A 16,493-nucleotide genomic window follows, 5' to 3' on the forward strand; every position below is an offset into this window, starting at 1 on the left:
CTGTGCTAGGTGGTTCCTTTGTTCAAACCTAGAGCAGCAGTTTCTGCTCTATTGATAGACAACACGAGATTCTGGGAGATATTTAGTATTGTGAGCGCTAATGTTAGCTTGCTAACAGCCTACACGCAGCCCTCATGTCTTTCTATTTACTTGGCAAAATTCTATTTCATTTTTGGTGTTGGCATGTCTGGACCGTTTTTAAATGGTCTTTTGTTTCTATGTTGTCAATAGAAGGATTTGCTCTGAACTAATATGTATCATTTTCATAACCATATTTCTCACTGCATGGGAGGAATTGATTGGTTTCTGTGCACAAATGAAATGGCTGTAAAATCGTATTTTTTTCTGCACTAGAAGTCATTAGTTGCAGTTCACTGCTATGAGTGAATAAACAAAGAGGAACATCTCATAATTCAATCTTGGGGTAAACAGGCAAGAACATTTTCAAATAACCATTACATGCTTTTATTTTCATAAATGCTTCCTAAATATTGTGTTTGACAATTGAATGAGTAAATTGAACAAATGCTGTTTCAAAATGTGTCTCAGCAATGAGTGCAAGTGTAAAAATGCATTATGAAGTTACATTTACTGTATGTTGGCAAAGCATGTGTCACAGCTTGGTTGCTATGGTGCCGATTTTAAGAACACAGACCTTTTTCACCAACCAAATGCTAGGGCTGTCTATTATACAACATGCCAACATGTTGCACTATATTCAATTGAATCCTTTCCCAATCTCATCTTCAAGCCTGTTTAAATAGTGCTACATGCCATGTGCATGACAGAGCTGAATACCTTACTTCCTGAGTAACTATTTTGTATTTTCATAACAAACCTTTAATCCCAAACATCTGGACCAGAACCTTGTTACACTAACACAATCATTTCTCTCTAACACTCTCTCCGACATGCAATTATTGGAGGATCTAAGGTGCAGCATGTGTGGGCGATATTGCTCAAATAGAGCAGCTGTGGCGTCTAACAAACATCTGAAATGACTGCATAAGGCTGGTCACATTTTTGTGGCTCCAGTGTGAGGTGATCCAGGGCGTAAAGAGACCTGACGTGCACACACGACTGCAGGGGTGATGAGAAAATAGTTATGTGTGTGGTTCTCTATCTGACTCATCTCCACTTCAAGTCAAGTCTTAAGAACTGCTGAGATGGAGAAATGTGGGGCACTATTATTTTACCTCTTACTCAGTGAGCACGGTGGTTTCTCTTTAGGGATGTGGGCTCCTGCTCCGTTCAGCCCACAGCCAAATGAGAGGGAGACTTCTTATCAGACAAGTCTCTCTTCCAGCCACCATTTGCCTAATGTTTTCTCTCAACCCCAATTTCCACGTGTCCATAAAGATCAAAAGTGCAATATCAGCCTGTTCACATCACTTTCTATTCCTACGAAGGGAAATCTGCTGGATAACTTCTGAAAGATTACATATTCATTTAACACAATCAGATACTTCTCTGAAAGGAAGTAGGGAATATGTATAGTTTGCGTGTTATTTAACATTTCTTTCTTTTATGTTTTATATTTAGTTAAAACATGTAAAGCTGTAGTATTAAATGTAGTACCTGCTGTTGGGTATGGCATTTGTAACGCCACATGGTTTTGTGCCGACGTCCTCCACCAAAAAAACGTTGTTGGCCATGTTAGTTATGGCAGGAGATAAGGAGACAAGTCAGGGAAGAGGTTCGGGTGGATGGATGGGTCAAACAAAAACAGAACTTTTACCCAGGAGGCCGGTGTCCATATCCAGTGTGAAACCAAAAGTCTGTGTAGTTTCAATTCACTTCAAATCCGTGTTTAACACATTTTACAAAGTGTGCCCGTTGCTGGTGGGCCTACAATGTGGGGTGGTGTGTGCAAATGAACATTCGGCATCCCTCCGTTGGTATCGGCACCCACAGCTCCCCACTCACCTTCCGGCAAAAGGCTGCCGGATGACATTGTATTGCAACGATATGAAGCCGCTTCTGAATCGGCAAAGTTTCCAAGTTACGTCACACTTAACCTAAACCATGATCTTTCCCCTAACCAAACCAATGTAGTTACGCTGAGTAATGTACATAACTTAGGTCAAATATAACGCTACCTATGTGTTGAAGTCGATCAGACTACCCTTCACGTTGAAACTTGATGCTAAAGGTGTATTTAATTAACAACTTGGGAGTGAGAATGTGTTGGTATTTGCACCACTTTCCAGCTAGTTTGATTTTGTGTGAAAGTCACTTTTACAAAAGTAGTTGTGTTGGAAAAAAAAGATGGATGTAATACTATTTATTAATGACCCCACAGTGAGTGAGGCCAAAAGAAACCACATTGATATTGAGACACTCAAATTTGTTGAATCCAGTCATAAAGAGACATTCTTCATCACCTGATGTTTCACAATGTGTCTCTTGGGAACTTTCTATGTAGAAAGAAAATTGAAACTCTTGTTCTTTATTAAAAGACAATGCAACCACTTTAAACATCTATATTATTTGTATTGTCAGAAAAACAGGAAATGGACCAAATTTGACCCTACAGCGGGCAGCACCTGGTGGTTGTCAAAACTGACAAAGCATACACGCTGGATGATGTCAACATCTGCAGGTGTGAAACCACAAGTGTGTTTTGTGCCTCACGTGTTTCGTCCTATGTGTTATATTTTGTCACCTTTTGTTTCCTTCTGTTTTTTTTTCTCACATAGTTATAAGTATGCAAACTGCAACTGAAAGGTAAAATAATGGCAACTCATTTTGTTCCAAAAAGAGGTCTTCAGCAAATAAAAATTAATTAACATTTGCTAAATTGCTAAATTAAAAGTATTGCACCATTAATTCTGTGATAATTGAAATATTTAATGCAAAGATCTGCCGCCTATATTGTGCTTTTGTTGCTCTACTAGTTTCTTATGTGCATTAAAATCAGCATAAAAAAAAGAAACCATAACTGATTCTGAACACAAAATGAAACCCATTTCTTGTTAAAACCGCCTACATTTCCTGCTGCTTGATGCTGCACCGCAGCACCGAGGTTGCAACTGAAACGTTGTGCCTGTACGCAACATTAGCTGGCCTGAGAAAGGCCTGGTGTGTTTGCTGCTCTCTGCCTTTGGTTCACCCAGAGCAACATTGCACTGACCATCTGGCCGGCATCACTTTCAAAGGACAGATGTGCCACAGCACCCATCTAGTTTTCTCAGATTAACCATATTTATAATTACGCTCACTTGAAAGGTGATCTTGCTCTGCTCCACCACAACATCGAGCAAATAAAGTACTTTTTTTTAAGAAAACAAGTTGCTCATGAAAGGGTGGATCTTACGAGCCTGTTGGTGATGGAAATGTTCCACTGTTGGCTGAGCGACTCCACAGATGAAGCTTCTCACGTGCTGAGGTTGACCTCAGAGTCATTATCTACAAGCATGCTCAACCTGTTGTACATGAATGGTTGTATCTTTAATCAGTTGCATACTTAAATAAACGTTGAAAGAAAGACATTATCTGACAGCCAACTCTGACAAACATTTACAAAAACTATTGGAATATTTCATTTTGAAGACACACGAAAATCTATGTTTTAATTATTAAATGAAGACTGAATAGCATATCAACATTGGACCAAAAGGAAACACAAAATTGGGCTGAGGTGACTCATTTTAATTTAATTTTGATTTGATAGAGAGCACATTTTCATAAATTAACCTGAATCAATGTCAAAACATGAAATATAATACAAAATCACACACAGAAAAATCTTTAATTTATGTTATTGCACTCTAATTCAGTATAAACAGTGAGCTTAATAGTGGTTTTGCATCACTTTTATTTCTCTCTGTAAGAGATGGATGTACCACACCGACCTTGTCTTTGTCAACCAGCCTTGCTATTACTGATGCCATCTCTGCAGTGGTCTTTTGGATTCTCTGCTAACCAACAGGACCGCTGCATTCACCTCTTCTCAATGGCATCCTCCACCATAAATTGTAGCTTTTCATTCTCTGTCGGCCTCATGACTTTGACTCCGAGACGAGAGATAGGATTAAGGGCGCTGACGGGAGTGTCAAAGCGATACTGTCTCCTCGCAGTATTTACTCCAGAAATAATGATTGCCGGCACACATGTGTATGGCTGAGGGAATATGCAGCGAAGGAAATAAGATATTTTTACCATGTATGTACGACTAGAACTGCAGCTAGAGAGGAGAGACAACACCCAAACAGAGAAAAAAAAACACAGCTATTCATACAAATACATGACTGCGTACACAAACGGCACAGACAGTGCTGTGTGGCAGCACCCAAAGCCTCTTTTATCTTGCATTGTATTAGGAATGTATGACTGTGATTTTCCTATAATGTGTGTCATATCACAAAGTGGCAGGTTCTCCAATTGTCCAATAATGATCTATTTGCCAATTCAATACTATTGAGGAAGAGACGGTGGGCAGACGTAAAATGAATAAAACATTGAATAGAGGGATCGTGACAGTTCCATTTCAATCTCTCCGTCTTTCTCTCAGAAAGTCTCTAAAAGACTTGTGTGCAATTGGGGTAAAATCTGTACTTGGACGGTTGCCTGAGTTTGTGTGCACATTGCATTTCTCTGTTCTCTTTATCTCACACTAGACGCCTACGATGCACCACTTTCACAAGCAAAGCAAACGTCTTCTCGCATCTGCTCTCTTGTTTGTTAAGATAGTTTACTGGCAATATACACGCTGGCTGGCGTGCTCTGTATCCATGGCTAATTAGCTAATGCCATTGGAGTACTGAGCTAAAAATAAATATAGGATACAAATGTGACCCTCTTAAGTGCAAACACACTGTAAGGTTCGGTAAGTTGGGGGTGTCGGCGGATCTTTAAAATGATTATCATGTCTTAAAAACAAAAACAAATGTGTGATCATTTTATTAGAGAAAGGGACAAAAAAAGAGTCTGCAAGGAATGGCCACTTTTAAACTTTTTTTTATTATGCAGGTTTGAAATAAAAGAAGCATTGTGACACAAACAGATGCTGCTGGCAAGGGGGGGGGGGGAAGGGAGCAGCACCCAAAATGTAAAAAAGAAAAGAAAAACAAATCATTGTTGTGATCATCATCATTTTTATCAAACCAAAGGAAATGAAACAATAAAATAAGAATAAAAATACACCTCCATTGTAAGAAGCAAAAGTGATCTAATTTCTTCCATAAATAAGAAAACCTGTCAAATGGCTGATGGGTAACTAGCGGAAACAATATATTGATAACCATTTAAAATATTTATCATTACTGGCTTTACAAATAAAATAACTACAATTGGCAGGTTTTTTTTTTTTTTACACAACTTAAAATGTTATAGTTTTTGTAACAACTAAAAATTATGCAACAGTAAAGAGATAAATACAGATGTCTTTGTCAGCAAAATGCATTTCTGTTAATCACACAAAAAGTTAAAAAGATGAGATCAACACAACCAAACACCAAGTAGAAACTTATAAAAAAATCACTGTAATGTGGATGTGATGGCTCCATTCACATATTTCATTACTTCACTTGTGCATGTCGAGGAGACAAAATTGACATTATGGTCAGAGAAAATAAGAAAAAGGGAGGTGGGGGGCATTTTGAGGCAATATCTTTTTTTTTCTCTCTCCAACCGCAACATTATATCTCCTTCTATCTCACGGCACTTCTTTCTCTCTTTCGCTCTCCTTCTTCCCTATCTCTCACCTGGCTCTTTCCATTTAATGATCTGCAGGACACATATTGTGTATTCAGTTTTAGATTGAACTTTATTGGAAAAAAACACACACCAGTGAGCACAGATTTAATGCAAGAACGAGAGTGTGAAATACTCCTCTGAAATCCAGCTGCACAAGGCTGTTAAAATTCACGAGAAAGACTCAACACTCGACTGCTGACACACTCTAGCGCACGAGTGTGTGTCCGTGCACATACACACTCAAATTCACACGTCATGAATGGGGTACATTCTAACGTCCAGATACACACACACACACACACACACGCACACATGCACACAAAATGACTTACATGTAATATTAAAGAAGAAACAAATCTATCTGGACTTCCAATTCCCAATTTGATCCCATAAAAGTGATATTTACAATCACACTGTGACCGCTCAGTAGACCTCAACAGGTCTTTAATATTAAAAAAAGATTATTTTTGTTTTGTTTCTTTTCCCCACCCAAGCTTTTTGTATCAATTTGCAGGCCCTTAAGCAAAGCTACCATAACATCAAAGCCTGCGCTGAACTAGAAGTTAATATTTTTTCTACAGTACAGGGCCCAACGCTTATTGGAAAAAAAAAGAGGAACAATTTTTGCAAGCCAGAAATAAATAAAACAACAACAATAAAAAGGAAAATGGAAATGAAAAAAAAAAACTCAAAAGGAAATTAAAATGGTTAAAGAAGACAAAGAGTTTTTTTCTTCTTCTTCTTCTTCTTCTTATTGTAATTAAAGCTGGATGGGGTCCCTGAGGGGACTTTGATGGTGACACAGAAGAGGAGTGCTCTACAACCCGGCTTGTTTCAGAGCGGCCGTAAACACACAACTCAGAGGAGGGTGGGAGCCGGAGGGAGGGGAGGTGGAGGGTATAAGGGGTATAAGTGCTTGGCAAATTTTAAACAGCAGGAGGACTGCAAATACATTAAGTGGTACAGACAGCAGTCATCTAGTCAAAAAACTCTTGTCACAAATTCTTCTAGAAACCGAAAGAAATAATCATTACATTGACAAAAAAAAAAAATGTGTTGGTGTTGGTGGTGGTTTGGGAGGCGGAATGTGTGTGTGAGTGTTTGTATATGAATGCATGTTATTGTATGTTAAGTGTGAACCGTGTGTAAGTGTGTGTGCGCGTCAGAAGAGGAGGGTTGAGGGGAACGGGGCGAGGGGGATGTGGGGGTGAGAGGAGACTTCTCTGTGTCGTATTTGTCGACCGAGCATGATCTTCAGTTTCAGGTGAGGTAGAGTGGCTTGTCCCTGCCAATCATGCTGCCACTGGAGAGAGAAACACAGAACACAAAACAGAAGCACAGGTTAGATGACGAACAAAGACACAACGGCGAAGAAAAAAAAAAGACGGCTTCAAACGCAAAAGGACGTATGTTTTTTTCTCTCAAATTGCCGATACCTTTAATGGCCACAGTGTAAGCCCATTCTCGTTACTTCTACTTTCCTCGAACTCAAGCCTCTAAATTAAACGAAACATGTCATCGTACTTCAGCGTGAACTCTGAATATCTTCCCGTGCTGCAGGACTCCACAGCCTGCCAAACCGTTTAGTACAATAACAGTGAGAACTTGTGTAAGGAACATCTGTTTTTTTACTGCTGTCTGACAAACACATGACAAGCTCTATTATCTCACCATTACCTCTCCAGCTGTCTCTCCTGTCTCACTGGAACCGAGCTGACAATTTTCAACACTTATATTGTGAAAGCAGTGGGAGAGACGTCTGACAAGACTATATGCTTGTTTCTTAGGGAGCTCTGGTCTAAGGCTTGGATTGGACTGAATCTATCTGACAAATTCAACCTGAAAACCCCTTAGCATTTACTTGTTCACAATATATTTATTTTAGTGTGAGTAAACGCATCACACATCAAAAGAAAAATGTCCATTTGGTTGAACTCAATGAATTTGTCTCCACTCAAAATGTCTTCCAAGGCTATGAGATTAGATGTGATGCAGTAACATCGGTTATTGTGGAAAACGGACTGGGGGAAGCAAATCAAACAGTCTCCTCTGTCTCCACTGACCTGCAGTGGTTGCCACACTCCCGATTGCAGTATTCACTGTCCCAGTCATGGCTCTGAGCCACTCCAGGACCTGGACCAGGCCCAGGGGCTCCTGGAGACTGGGGACCCCCAATACTCTTCTGATATTCTGACTGGAGGTGGGAAAACCCCTGGAGAAAGAAAGAAAGAAAGAAAGAAAGAAAGAAAGAAAGAAAGAAAATGAAGCCAACTTCTTAAAACCTAATCCACAGCAGGTGTGTCTCCGTGTGTTGCTTTACCTGCTGCCCGTGAGGCGGGGAGTGGAGAGAGGCCTGCAGCCCCATCTGGTGGGACTGGACCTGCTGCATGCGGATAGGCTGGTTGAGGAGCGAGCTCTGGTGCAGGGAGAGCTGTTGGTGGGGGTGAAGGGGTGGGCTGAGCTGGAAGGAGGAAGGGGGAGAGGCACTAATGCTTGGCAGCATCTGCGATTGGCTGAGCGTCTGCGACAGGGCGTGGCGAGGTGCGTGTCCTGCGTAGCTCTGCAGGTCGGTGAGAGGGAAGGCCCCGGGCCCCAGGTAGGGCGACGACGGCTGGGGGGGAGGTGGCACGCTATACAGGGGCGCGTTAGCTGGCATCATGTGTGGAGAAGACTGGCTCGTTTGGGCACTTTTTGACTCCAGGGGATCATTATATGTCTGGAGGGGATGGAGGAGAAGGAAGATGGTTACACTCATTGTTGCAGTACACAACAGTTTATTGCAACGTAGATATCCTTTTTTGAGTTTCGCATTGTTATCATTGTGCCGTGACATTTTATGTGCTTAACTCCAAATAAAGTGATTTAGATAAACTGTCTGTCTGATTGTTGAGAGTTCATATGTCTTACTTGATTGATATTGCCATGTTCCCAGATCAAGTACAATGATATCTGATCCACTAGAAATTAGTTGAATATTCAACATATTTATATTTTGAGCTCTTACTGAAATTCAGATCTTTAAGATTGGTCTTTTTGGTGTACATTAGCTATAGTAGCTTTGCACTGCACTTTCTAGAAGCAAGCAGCATTGTTATGCAGTCTATGAATTGCGTATAATACATACTAATAGTGTGAAAATGATAGGTCAAATAAGTATTAGTTTTAATATGGTTTGAGACCGATATCAACATGCATACAAAAGCTGATAGTGACTAAATGTCCCATAATTATTTGCTCCTTCGCAAGTTTTCAAAACAATCTGTCAATGAAGCGAAAGAAAAGGAGCAGCTGGCAGTTTTGTAATAGATCAACTAATCTAATCTATACTATTCATTATCTAAAGTAATTAAAGTATGTGTAGCCATTGTGGCTGATCCTAATCATGGACGCCGCTCCGCTCTCTTTTATTTATTCATTCCACACAAACCCTTGTTGATGCTGTGAGACCCGACACACACATTTATTCTGCAGGTCTCTCTGTCTCCCTTTCTTTTATGAGCTGGTGTATGTATGAAATACATCCAGTGGTTCTCATTAGCTGTCAGATGGGCTGGAGTGATGTGTGGTGGTCTGCTATTTAGTAATGGCCCACATCAATTCCTCTGAACCCGTGAAATAATCAATGCAACGGGATGGAAGGACGGATAAAAGAAAGGGTCAGATATATTTGCAGGGTCAAGTGGAAAATGAAAAACTGAAGAAATGGTGTGATGGGAGAAGGAAAGGGTGTGATTTATTTCCCCTTATTTTATTTGAATGGGTCATTTTAGTGTGATGCATTGCAGTGCAATAATTGTATATCCATCAAAGGAAATACATGAGTGTATGTGTTTAAATAAAACGTTTGTGAGGATTGAAACATTTGTGAAATCTCTTTTTTTATTTCGCATTATTTAGACTTTATAAATCCCATTCTGTGCACGGGGGCTCTTGGATTCAAATGAACACAAGAGAAGTGCCACGACATACAGTGGGAAGCAATCACACTTTTGTTTTTTCCTCTCCTCCCAAACAAACCGACATGCGTCACCAAACAAAAAGGCAACAGGTGCACTCTGAAGATGTGAATCCTCCAAATGACACTCCAATTACCTCCAATTCCACCCGCCCCAATTCAAGTTGAAAAGACTCTCTTCATTGGTAATTAAAAAAGAAAGTCGCGTCGAATCATGAGATTCAGCCCTGCATTCAGATTGGCTGTCAGTTTTTTGACTGGCAATCTACCGACATATAGTATCAATCAGGCCTCTGTATGGGCGCTCTGACATGAATGTCTAATTGCAGCAAAGACAAGAGATGAGAATAGTCTTTTTAGTTGAAAGTATGGCTCAGTGAAGAGGCTGATGAATTCACTATTCATGCCTTAATCAAGGTGCTTGTTTTCGGCCCATGAGCATGGGAGGAAGTGCGGCGCTGCGCGGAGAGGAGGAAGGAGGACCGGGAAGAGTGAGGGGGAAGAGGAGGAGCTTGGTATATGCTAATGCAATTTAGAGTTGTGTTTCGAAAACAATGCCGAAACACTGGAATAAAACGCGGTGCACCAACAGATTGAAACACCCCTGTGTGCTGAGATAACCATTGTATAAGCATCGCAGATGTACGAAGAGTTTGGTGAACATATGACATCATCTTTTTATGAAGATGTAACTTGTGGGTATAGTTTTAGGTGTTTACGTTCTGGGCTAAGCAGGAGTAAACTGCAGCAAGGTAGGTGTGAGAAAAGCTCAGCTAGCGCATTAGTGGTTCATCAGGGAAGACAGAAACACCAGGTGGACAGCAAATGGTAGGTAATGCTCACTTCTGCTCTTAGTTGTGCACAATAACGAGCGCGTGCACACAGACGTGTACTGTTACTTATTTCATTTCTCCACAGGTTGCGAATCGGGTGTGTTTGAAACCTAATTTTCACTGTTCTCCTCAGAGCACACACGCACACACACACACACACACACACACACACACACACACGCACACACACACACACACACAGACAGACAGACAGACAGACAGACAGACACACGCACACACATACTGACAAAGTGGACCCTTTCCTTGGAATAAGACTGAGAGGAATACTCTCTGTCTAATTTATCATCCCTTATATCGCCGCTGACCCTTGTATATCAAAGATGTGACCCCCGTGGTTACCTTGGAAACCAGACTGGCTCTGTAGGCAGCCAGGGCTTTCAGGTACTCCTTCTTAGCAGCCTCTGTTTTCCTCTTGTAGTTCTGCAGGAACAAACACAACAACAACAACAACAACAACGATTGATTACAAGGTGGTGGCAAAGGCTAAAATGACTCATTGGTCCACACCGACTGATGTGGATGAGATTTTGGGAGTCATGGTGTGATTGTGTGACCAGGCAGTGAGCTATGTGACACACAAAAAAAACTATCAAATGTATTCATCACACGGTTATCAAGTAAAAGAGATTTGGCCGTCTGCATTTGAATCATTTATTCCTTCAACATGTCCAGAATGAAATGCAGAGAAAGCGTTCGTGCGACAATGTGGAAATGGAGTTTTATGACTCTAAAAGACCAACGAGAAGCTGTTTGTCATTTTGTGCGTTGCTTTCCAGCCTCTTCCTCTATTAAGGCTGTTGCTCATCTCTTAATCAGAGCTGATGTCCCAGCAAATCATTCAGACGAGGAGGGGGGAAGAAATAAAAGAATTCAAAACAGCATTAGCAAAGAGGCAATCTCTCGCCTTCTGAATGAACCTCAAATGATGCGTTAAGACAGGGAATTCAAGTTAATGTCATCACATGTCACTCACAGGCTCTTTATAGCTGCCACCGCCTTTTTTGTTGCGGGGAAAACAAGTCGCAAAAAGTCCACCCTTAAATCGATGAGGAAGACTCTCAGATCTCGGCTCCTCTCTGGAGCATTTTAATATGAAGGAGAACGTGTGTTTGAATGCAGCGAGTAATTACTGATCCTCAGTGTGAGACAGTCTGTGGCTCCATGGACGGGGTCATTTCATTCAAAGAGGTGGGGTAGAATAACCATTAAGCATTCATGGGTTGCCAAATGCACAAAGGCTGGCAGCTGCTAACACATACAGTCAATAAACAAACAGACACACACACGGAACAGCAAACAAACTGGGATGAAGACGGATACAATCTCTTGCTTAAACAGATGATGTGGACCCTCTCACTTATCCCTATTTACAAAATTATTATTATTTCCCCTCTGTGATATTCATTCAGGTATTTTGGAACAAGATTGCATTGGATTGGGAAGTCCAAAAATACAGGAATACGCCGCAGACTTTCATAATACAAACAGATAATCTCCATTTGAGAAATAAATTACAGTTCTTGTTTAAAAAAAAAAAGTGACAACCTTACCCCTCAACCCTTTAAATATTGATAGAGCCATGGCTGCCTCTTTAATGAACCCCAAACTTCTCCCAGCAGCTTTAATTTCAAATCAATTTAACACAGCTAATGATTCGCGCAACGACAGATACTTTTAAATAAATTACCATGCCTAAGGATGTCTAATTATTCCAAAGTGAGTGGATTCATTAGCAATTGAAGCCGTCAGAGGCTGCAGGTCAGTATGAATTAAAAATAACAAAGCTGCAAGGGGAGAGCATATGCCTCCATCGTAATCCTGACACAGAGGTGTCCCGCCTGAATTAGCCCCTAATTGTACCTTAATGAAATGTTCTTGTTTGATAACCAGTTAATTACAGAAGACAATAACTCCGCACCCTGCTGACACTGAAGGGAGTGATTACCCCGACGACCGAAAAGCAGAGCGACCGATGAGAGGAGGAAGTGGAGAGGAGAGGAGAGAGGAGGAAGTGGAGTGGAGAGCAGAGAGGAGAGAGGAGAGGAGAGGATTAAAAAAAATCATATAAATGTATGTCAAAGCAAGACAAAGAGGCAGAATAAATAATATAAAATAGATACAAATCATTGTTAGATGCTACAACTCATACATAAGGAGTTTGATAGCAAAGTGTGCAGTTTAAACAAAGTGACAGTGTTCTTTTCCTTTTATTTCTCCAACTCCAACACAGCTCCAACACAGCAGACACAATAAAATAAAACTAAGGCATCTCCTCCCTCCTACTCAACTCCATTATCATTGTTAGTCCCCACTGCTGTAGACAAAAAAAGAAAAAGAGAAGGAAAATTGATCTTAATCTTAAATAAAAAAAACAAGAAAAGTGTTCTTTTGTGTTTCTGGGGCAGCTTTAACATGTAGTCACCTTGAGGAATAATGCAGCCCAAATAACGCATTGATCTTGCGCTATAAAACAAAGACCACCGGGAATTAAAAAACGCTGTAAAGCGTGCACGCATCCAACAACATATTAATGAAAAGGAAACTATAAACATAAACATGAATGCAAAAAAAAAAAAAAAGAACTTTGTTCAACCAAACTCAAGGGTGACACTGGAGAATACACAACAACGCTATCAAAGTGAAGAAAACAGTAAACACACACTGAGGCAAAAATAAATAAAAAATGAATCGCAAAAGGAACACAAATCCCAACAATGACACTTCTGATCGTTTCTTCAATAAAACACAGCAATAAAACATGCCGCCTTCAATCCATTTATGTGAATTCTGCTGCATGATGCGTCTGAGAAGTACTATAGGTAATTGGAAACAGGGGCCACGTTCCAGTTAAAACAAAGCTGTGTGTAGGGGAAGGGCTGTTTACATTTTGCTTCTACATGGCTCCAGAGGGTCTGACTGACATTATAGAACACACCTCACCGGCCCTATAGAGATGACGAGACAGCCGATGTTGGGAAAAAGAAGGAAAAGAAAAGACATAACCGCATATACATCAACAGGCCCAGAGCAGAGACTGAACATGTTGTAGGTACGAGACCCTGAAGAGGTTTTATCCTAAATGTATTTCACCTGAACATACTAGTGCATGCTTTAATATGTTGTTCCAACCAAAGGCAGACATTTTTATATCTGTTAATGACTATTGACATGTTGCATTGGTTAAACTCTGTAAATACACGCCTATCAAGTTCATGCATTTGTTGTGCAGGAATAAGTGACAGTGTTAGTCACAGAGAATAATCAGAGCAATCACAGTGTTATTGCCCAGACAGGGTCCTACATTTCATTCCATAATGACATCATTACCTAGCGTTAATTATGTGTCTTTCGAGGTGACGCGGTTTGATTCAACACATGAATGCACAAACAAATCAAAAAATTAGTGCTGGAATGGTACAATAAATGGATGTATTTTTTTTAATGGTGGAACTGCCCTTTTGTTAGTTTCGTCTCTGTTCCCAGGTAATACTGTGAAGGACAAATGTATTCGGGGGAGAGAGAGAGAGATAGAGAGAGAGATAGAGAGAGATGCATCTACAGTGCAAAGTCTAAGGTGAAAAAGGAGCCAGGACACGAAGGGTTAAGAAGCACAAACAATAACATTTCAGGAGCAGATGTCCTTGAGGCAAAACCAAGGACAAGGCAATTGCTAATCTTGTATTCCCAGCATGATCAAATCACCAGGCAACAGATATAAATAAAAGGACAGGAAATGAGGAATTCACATTCAAGAGTGTCAGCGGCGAAATGAAGATTCATGGTGAAGAGCCCCGGTGAAGGCGGCAAAAATTAACTGCAAATAAAAGGGACAGACGGCCTCCAAAGTCCAGCGTATAAAGTAGGGTTGGTGGGAGAAAAACACACACATGCTAGATGGGGTCTAGTCCACGGCGGCTGGGGCTGAGGAGAATGGGCTGCACTTTGTCATGGAGACAGGTGCTTTTATTTGACACCCAATAGGCTGCGCCCTGACTGGATATTCTAAAAATATGAGCCTGCGCATGGTCATCAGACTGTCTCATTTTCCATTCATTTCACACCATCATTTGTTACCAGAAACACATAGACACTGCATTTCTATTTCTCTGATTTTGTCTGTTGGTTTAAAAATGCTGAAATGAAATAGAAAATGCGCCGGGTGGAAATGCTCTAAACTGCAGAAAATGTTAACGCAGTTCCGTATGCACAGGCCGGGTCATAATATAAAATTGACTCCTGAAAATGTTCAGGAGAATATGTCTACACTGTTGACGGCAACATATTTTTCACTTCTTTCAAGATATGATTATCACTGCATAAAAAACGTTAATTCTGTGTGGATAGAAAAATCGTTTATGCTTCACTATATATATACACACGTTGTCATTATGGAGAGGGGAGGACAACTATCTCATTTTAAAAGAAAATCTTAATTTTCTGAGGCTGCATCATCGTTCCTCATCTTAAATACATATTATTTTAAAAAACCTTTAGCATACAATAAACAAATATGGTTGGTAATAGACTTTTGACCGTTAACTTGATCATAACCATGTTTTCAGGCTACAATGAATCATGTTATTGTATATGAAGGATGCTCCTATTATACAAACAATTTACCAAGAGTGCACTTTCTGTTCAAACTTTCTAACTGGCTACCTGCCAAGCAGCCATATTAACTATGTCAGAAGGACATAATATTGTGACAAGCAATACCAGAGCTGCAAGCCATATTGTTACATCTTTGTAGCTGCATGACAGATACATAGATCAGTTTGCCCTACTGTGTGTGTTACAACAGCGAGACTCACCAAACTGTAGATTCTCAACAGAGTTTACAATAGTGAACCTTGACCTGTGAAGTTTCATGACCACAAGCTAAAATTATAGTTCGCTAGTGGAGCGGGTTTAAACTAATTTTATGATAGTAACTTATTTGACTGTCAAAAAGCGTCATTAACAATGGATCAGATGATATGTAAAATGTGTTCGTCTCCATGTTGTGGTTTTCCTGTTCGGGTTCACTCTTTATTCTCTTATAGCAAGCTCCCTGAAAGAGGGCCAGGTATTGAAGCAAATTTGACACAGTGGTCAAACGGTTGAATTACAACTTCCATCCCAAAAAACCTTTTCCCATCGACTTACGTATAAACACTTGAAGCACTAATTTAAACCAGGAGGGCCTAGAAGTTGTAAAATGCACTATTAGTCCGAGTCCAGAGTTATTTCCTCCGTTCATGTGATCAGCTCCACAATGAGGCGTGAATACAGCGTTGTTTTCGGCTGCAGCAGGCTCAAAACACAATGTTCTCTATGTTCAGATACAGTTAGCAACTAGCTGGGGAACAGTGGAGCAGCTAAAGAGTCAGATATTTCCCTCAGGAGTTGTTAGAGACCAAAATCAGAGATAAAAGGATTTTCCAGGTGGTCAGACACCCAACTCCAAACTAATGTTAATGTTGCTTAATAATTTGCTGGACACATTCGCTCCTGAATTCCCTATTCCAACTTTAAAGATGATAATAAAGTAATAACAAATAACAAAGTAGTAACAACGTAATGTCAGTGTTACATTCACAGTGTTTTTTTAAGCTGAGCACACATTCCTAAACCATTCTTTCATATGTTATATAGTAATGATTTCAGCACAAAGATCAATTAACAGTAAATGATCTGAGAATATGAATCTACCTGTTTCGCCTCCTCTCCCAATCCGTCCCACATGGAGGCCACTATCTTGGATACGTCTCCAAAGGTGGCGTTTGGATTCTGTCCTTTAATGGCTGCCTGGGTGTCTCTGAAGAACAAGGCATAGGCTGACACAGGCTTTGTAGGCTCATTGGGATCCTTCTTCTTCTTCTTTTTTTGGGGTTTGGGTTTGGGCTTCATCATCTCTGAAGACGGCCGCTTCTCGCCCGTGATCTGGAAGACCATCAAAAGCACACAAAAAACAAAACGACTTATTGACACTGCAGAAACAAAGGCTA

The 16,493-nt window shown here is 40.5% G+C and overlaps 1 protein-coding gene across 1 annotated transcript in view; it reads right to left on the reverse strand.

The window, feature by feature from the left end:
* Nucleotides 1–6,957: 6,957 nt before the first annotated feature.
* The window catches only part of tox2 (TOX high mobility group box family member 2), a gene marked incomplete at both ends in the record, with an annotated part of 86,061 nt that continues 76,525 nt past the window's right edge, over nt 6,958–16,493 (reverse strand). The window contains 5 exons of the mRNA XM_079217996.1: nt 6,958–7,000; nt 7,761–7,909; nt 8,018–8,413; nt 10,846–10,926; nt 16,198–16,428. Of these exons, the coding sequence (XP_079074122.1) occupies nt 6,958–7,000; nt 7,761–7,909; nt 8,018–8,413; nt 10,846–10,926; nt 16,198–16,428 (900 nt within the window). The remainder of the gene's footprint in view (nt 7,001–7,760; nt 7,910–8,017; nt 8,414–10,845; nt 10,927–16,197; nt 16,429–16,493) is intronic.

The sequence above is a fragment of the Taurulus bubalis genome (assembly GCF_910589615.1).
Source record: "Taurulus bubalis genome assembly, chromosome: 5".
Taxonomy (NCBI): Eukaryota; Metazoa; Chordata; class Actinopteri; order Perciformes; family Cottidae; genus Taurulus; species Taurulus bubalis.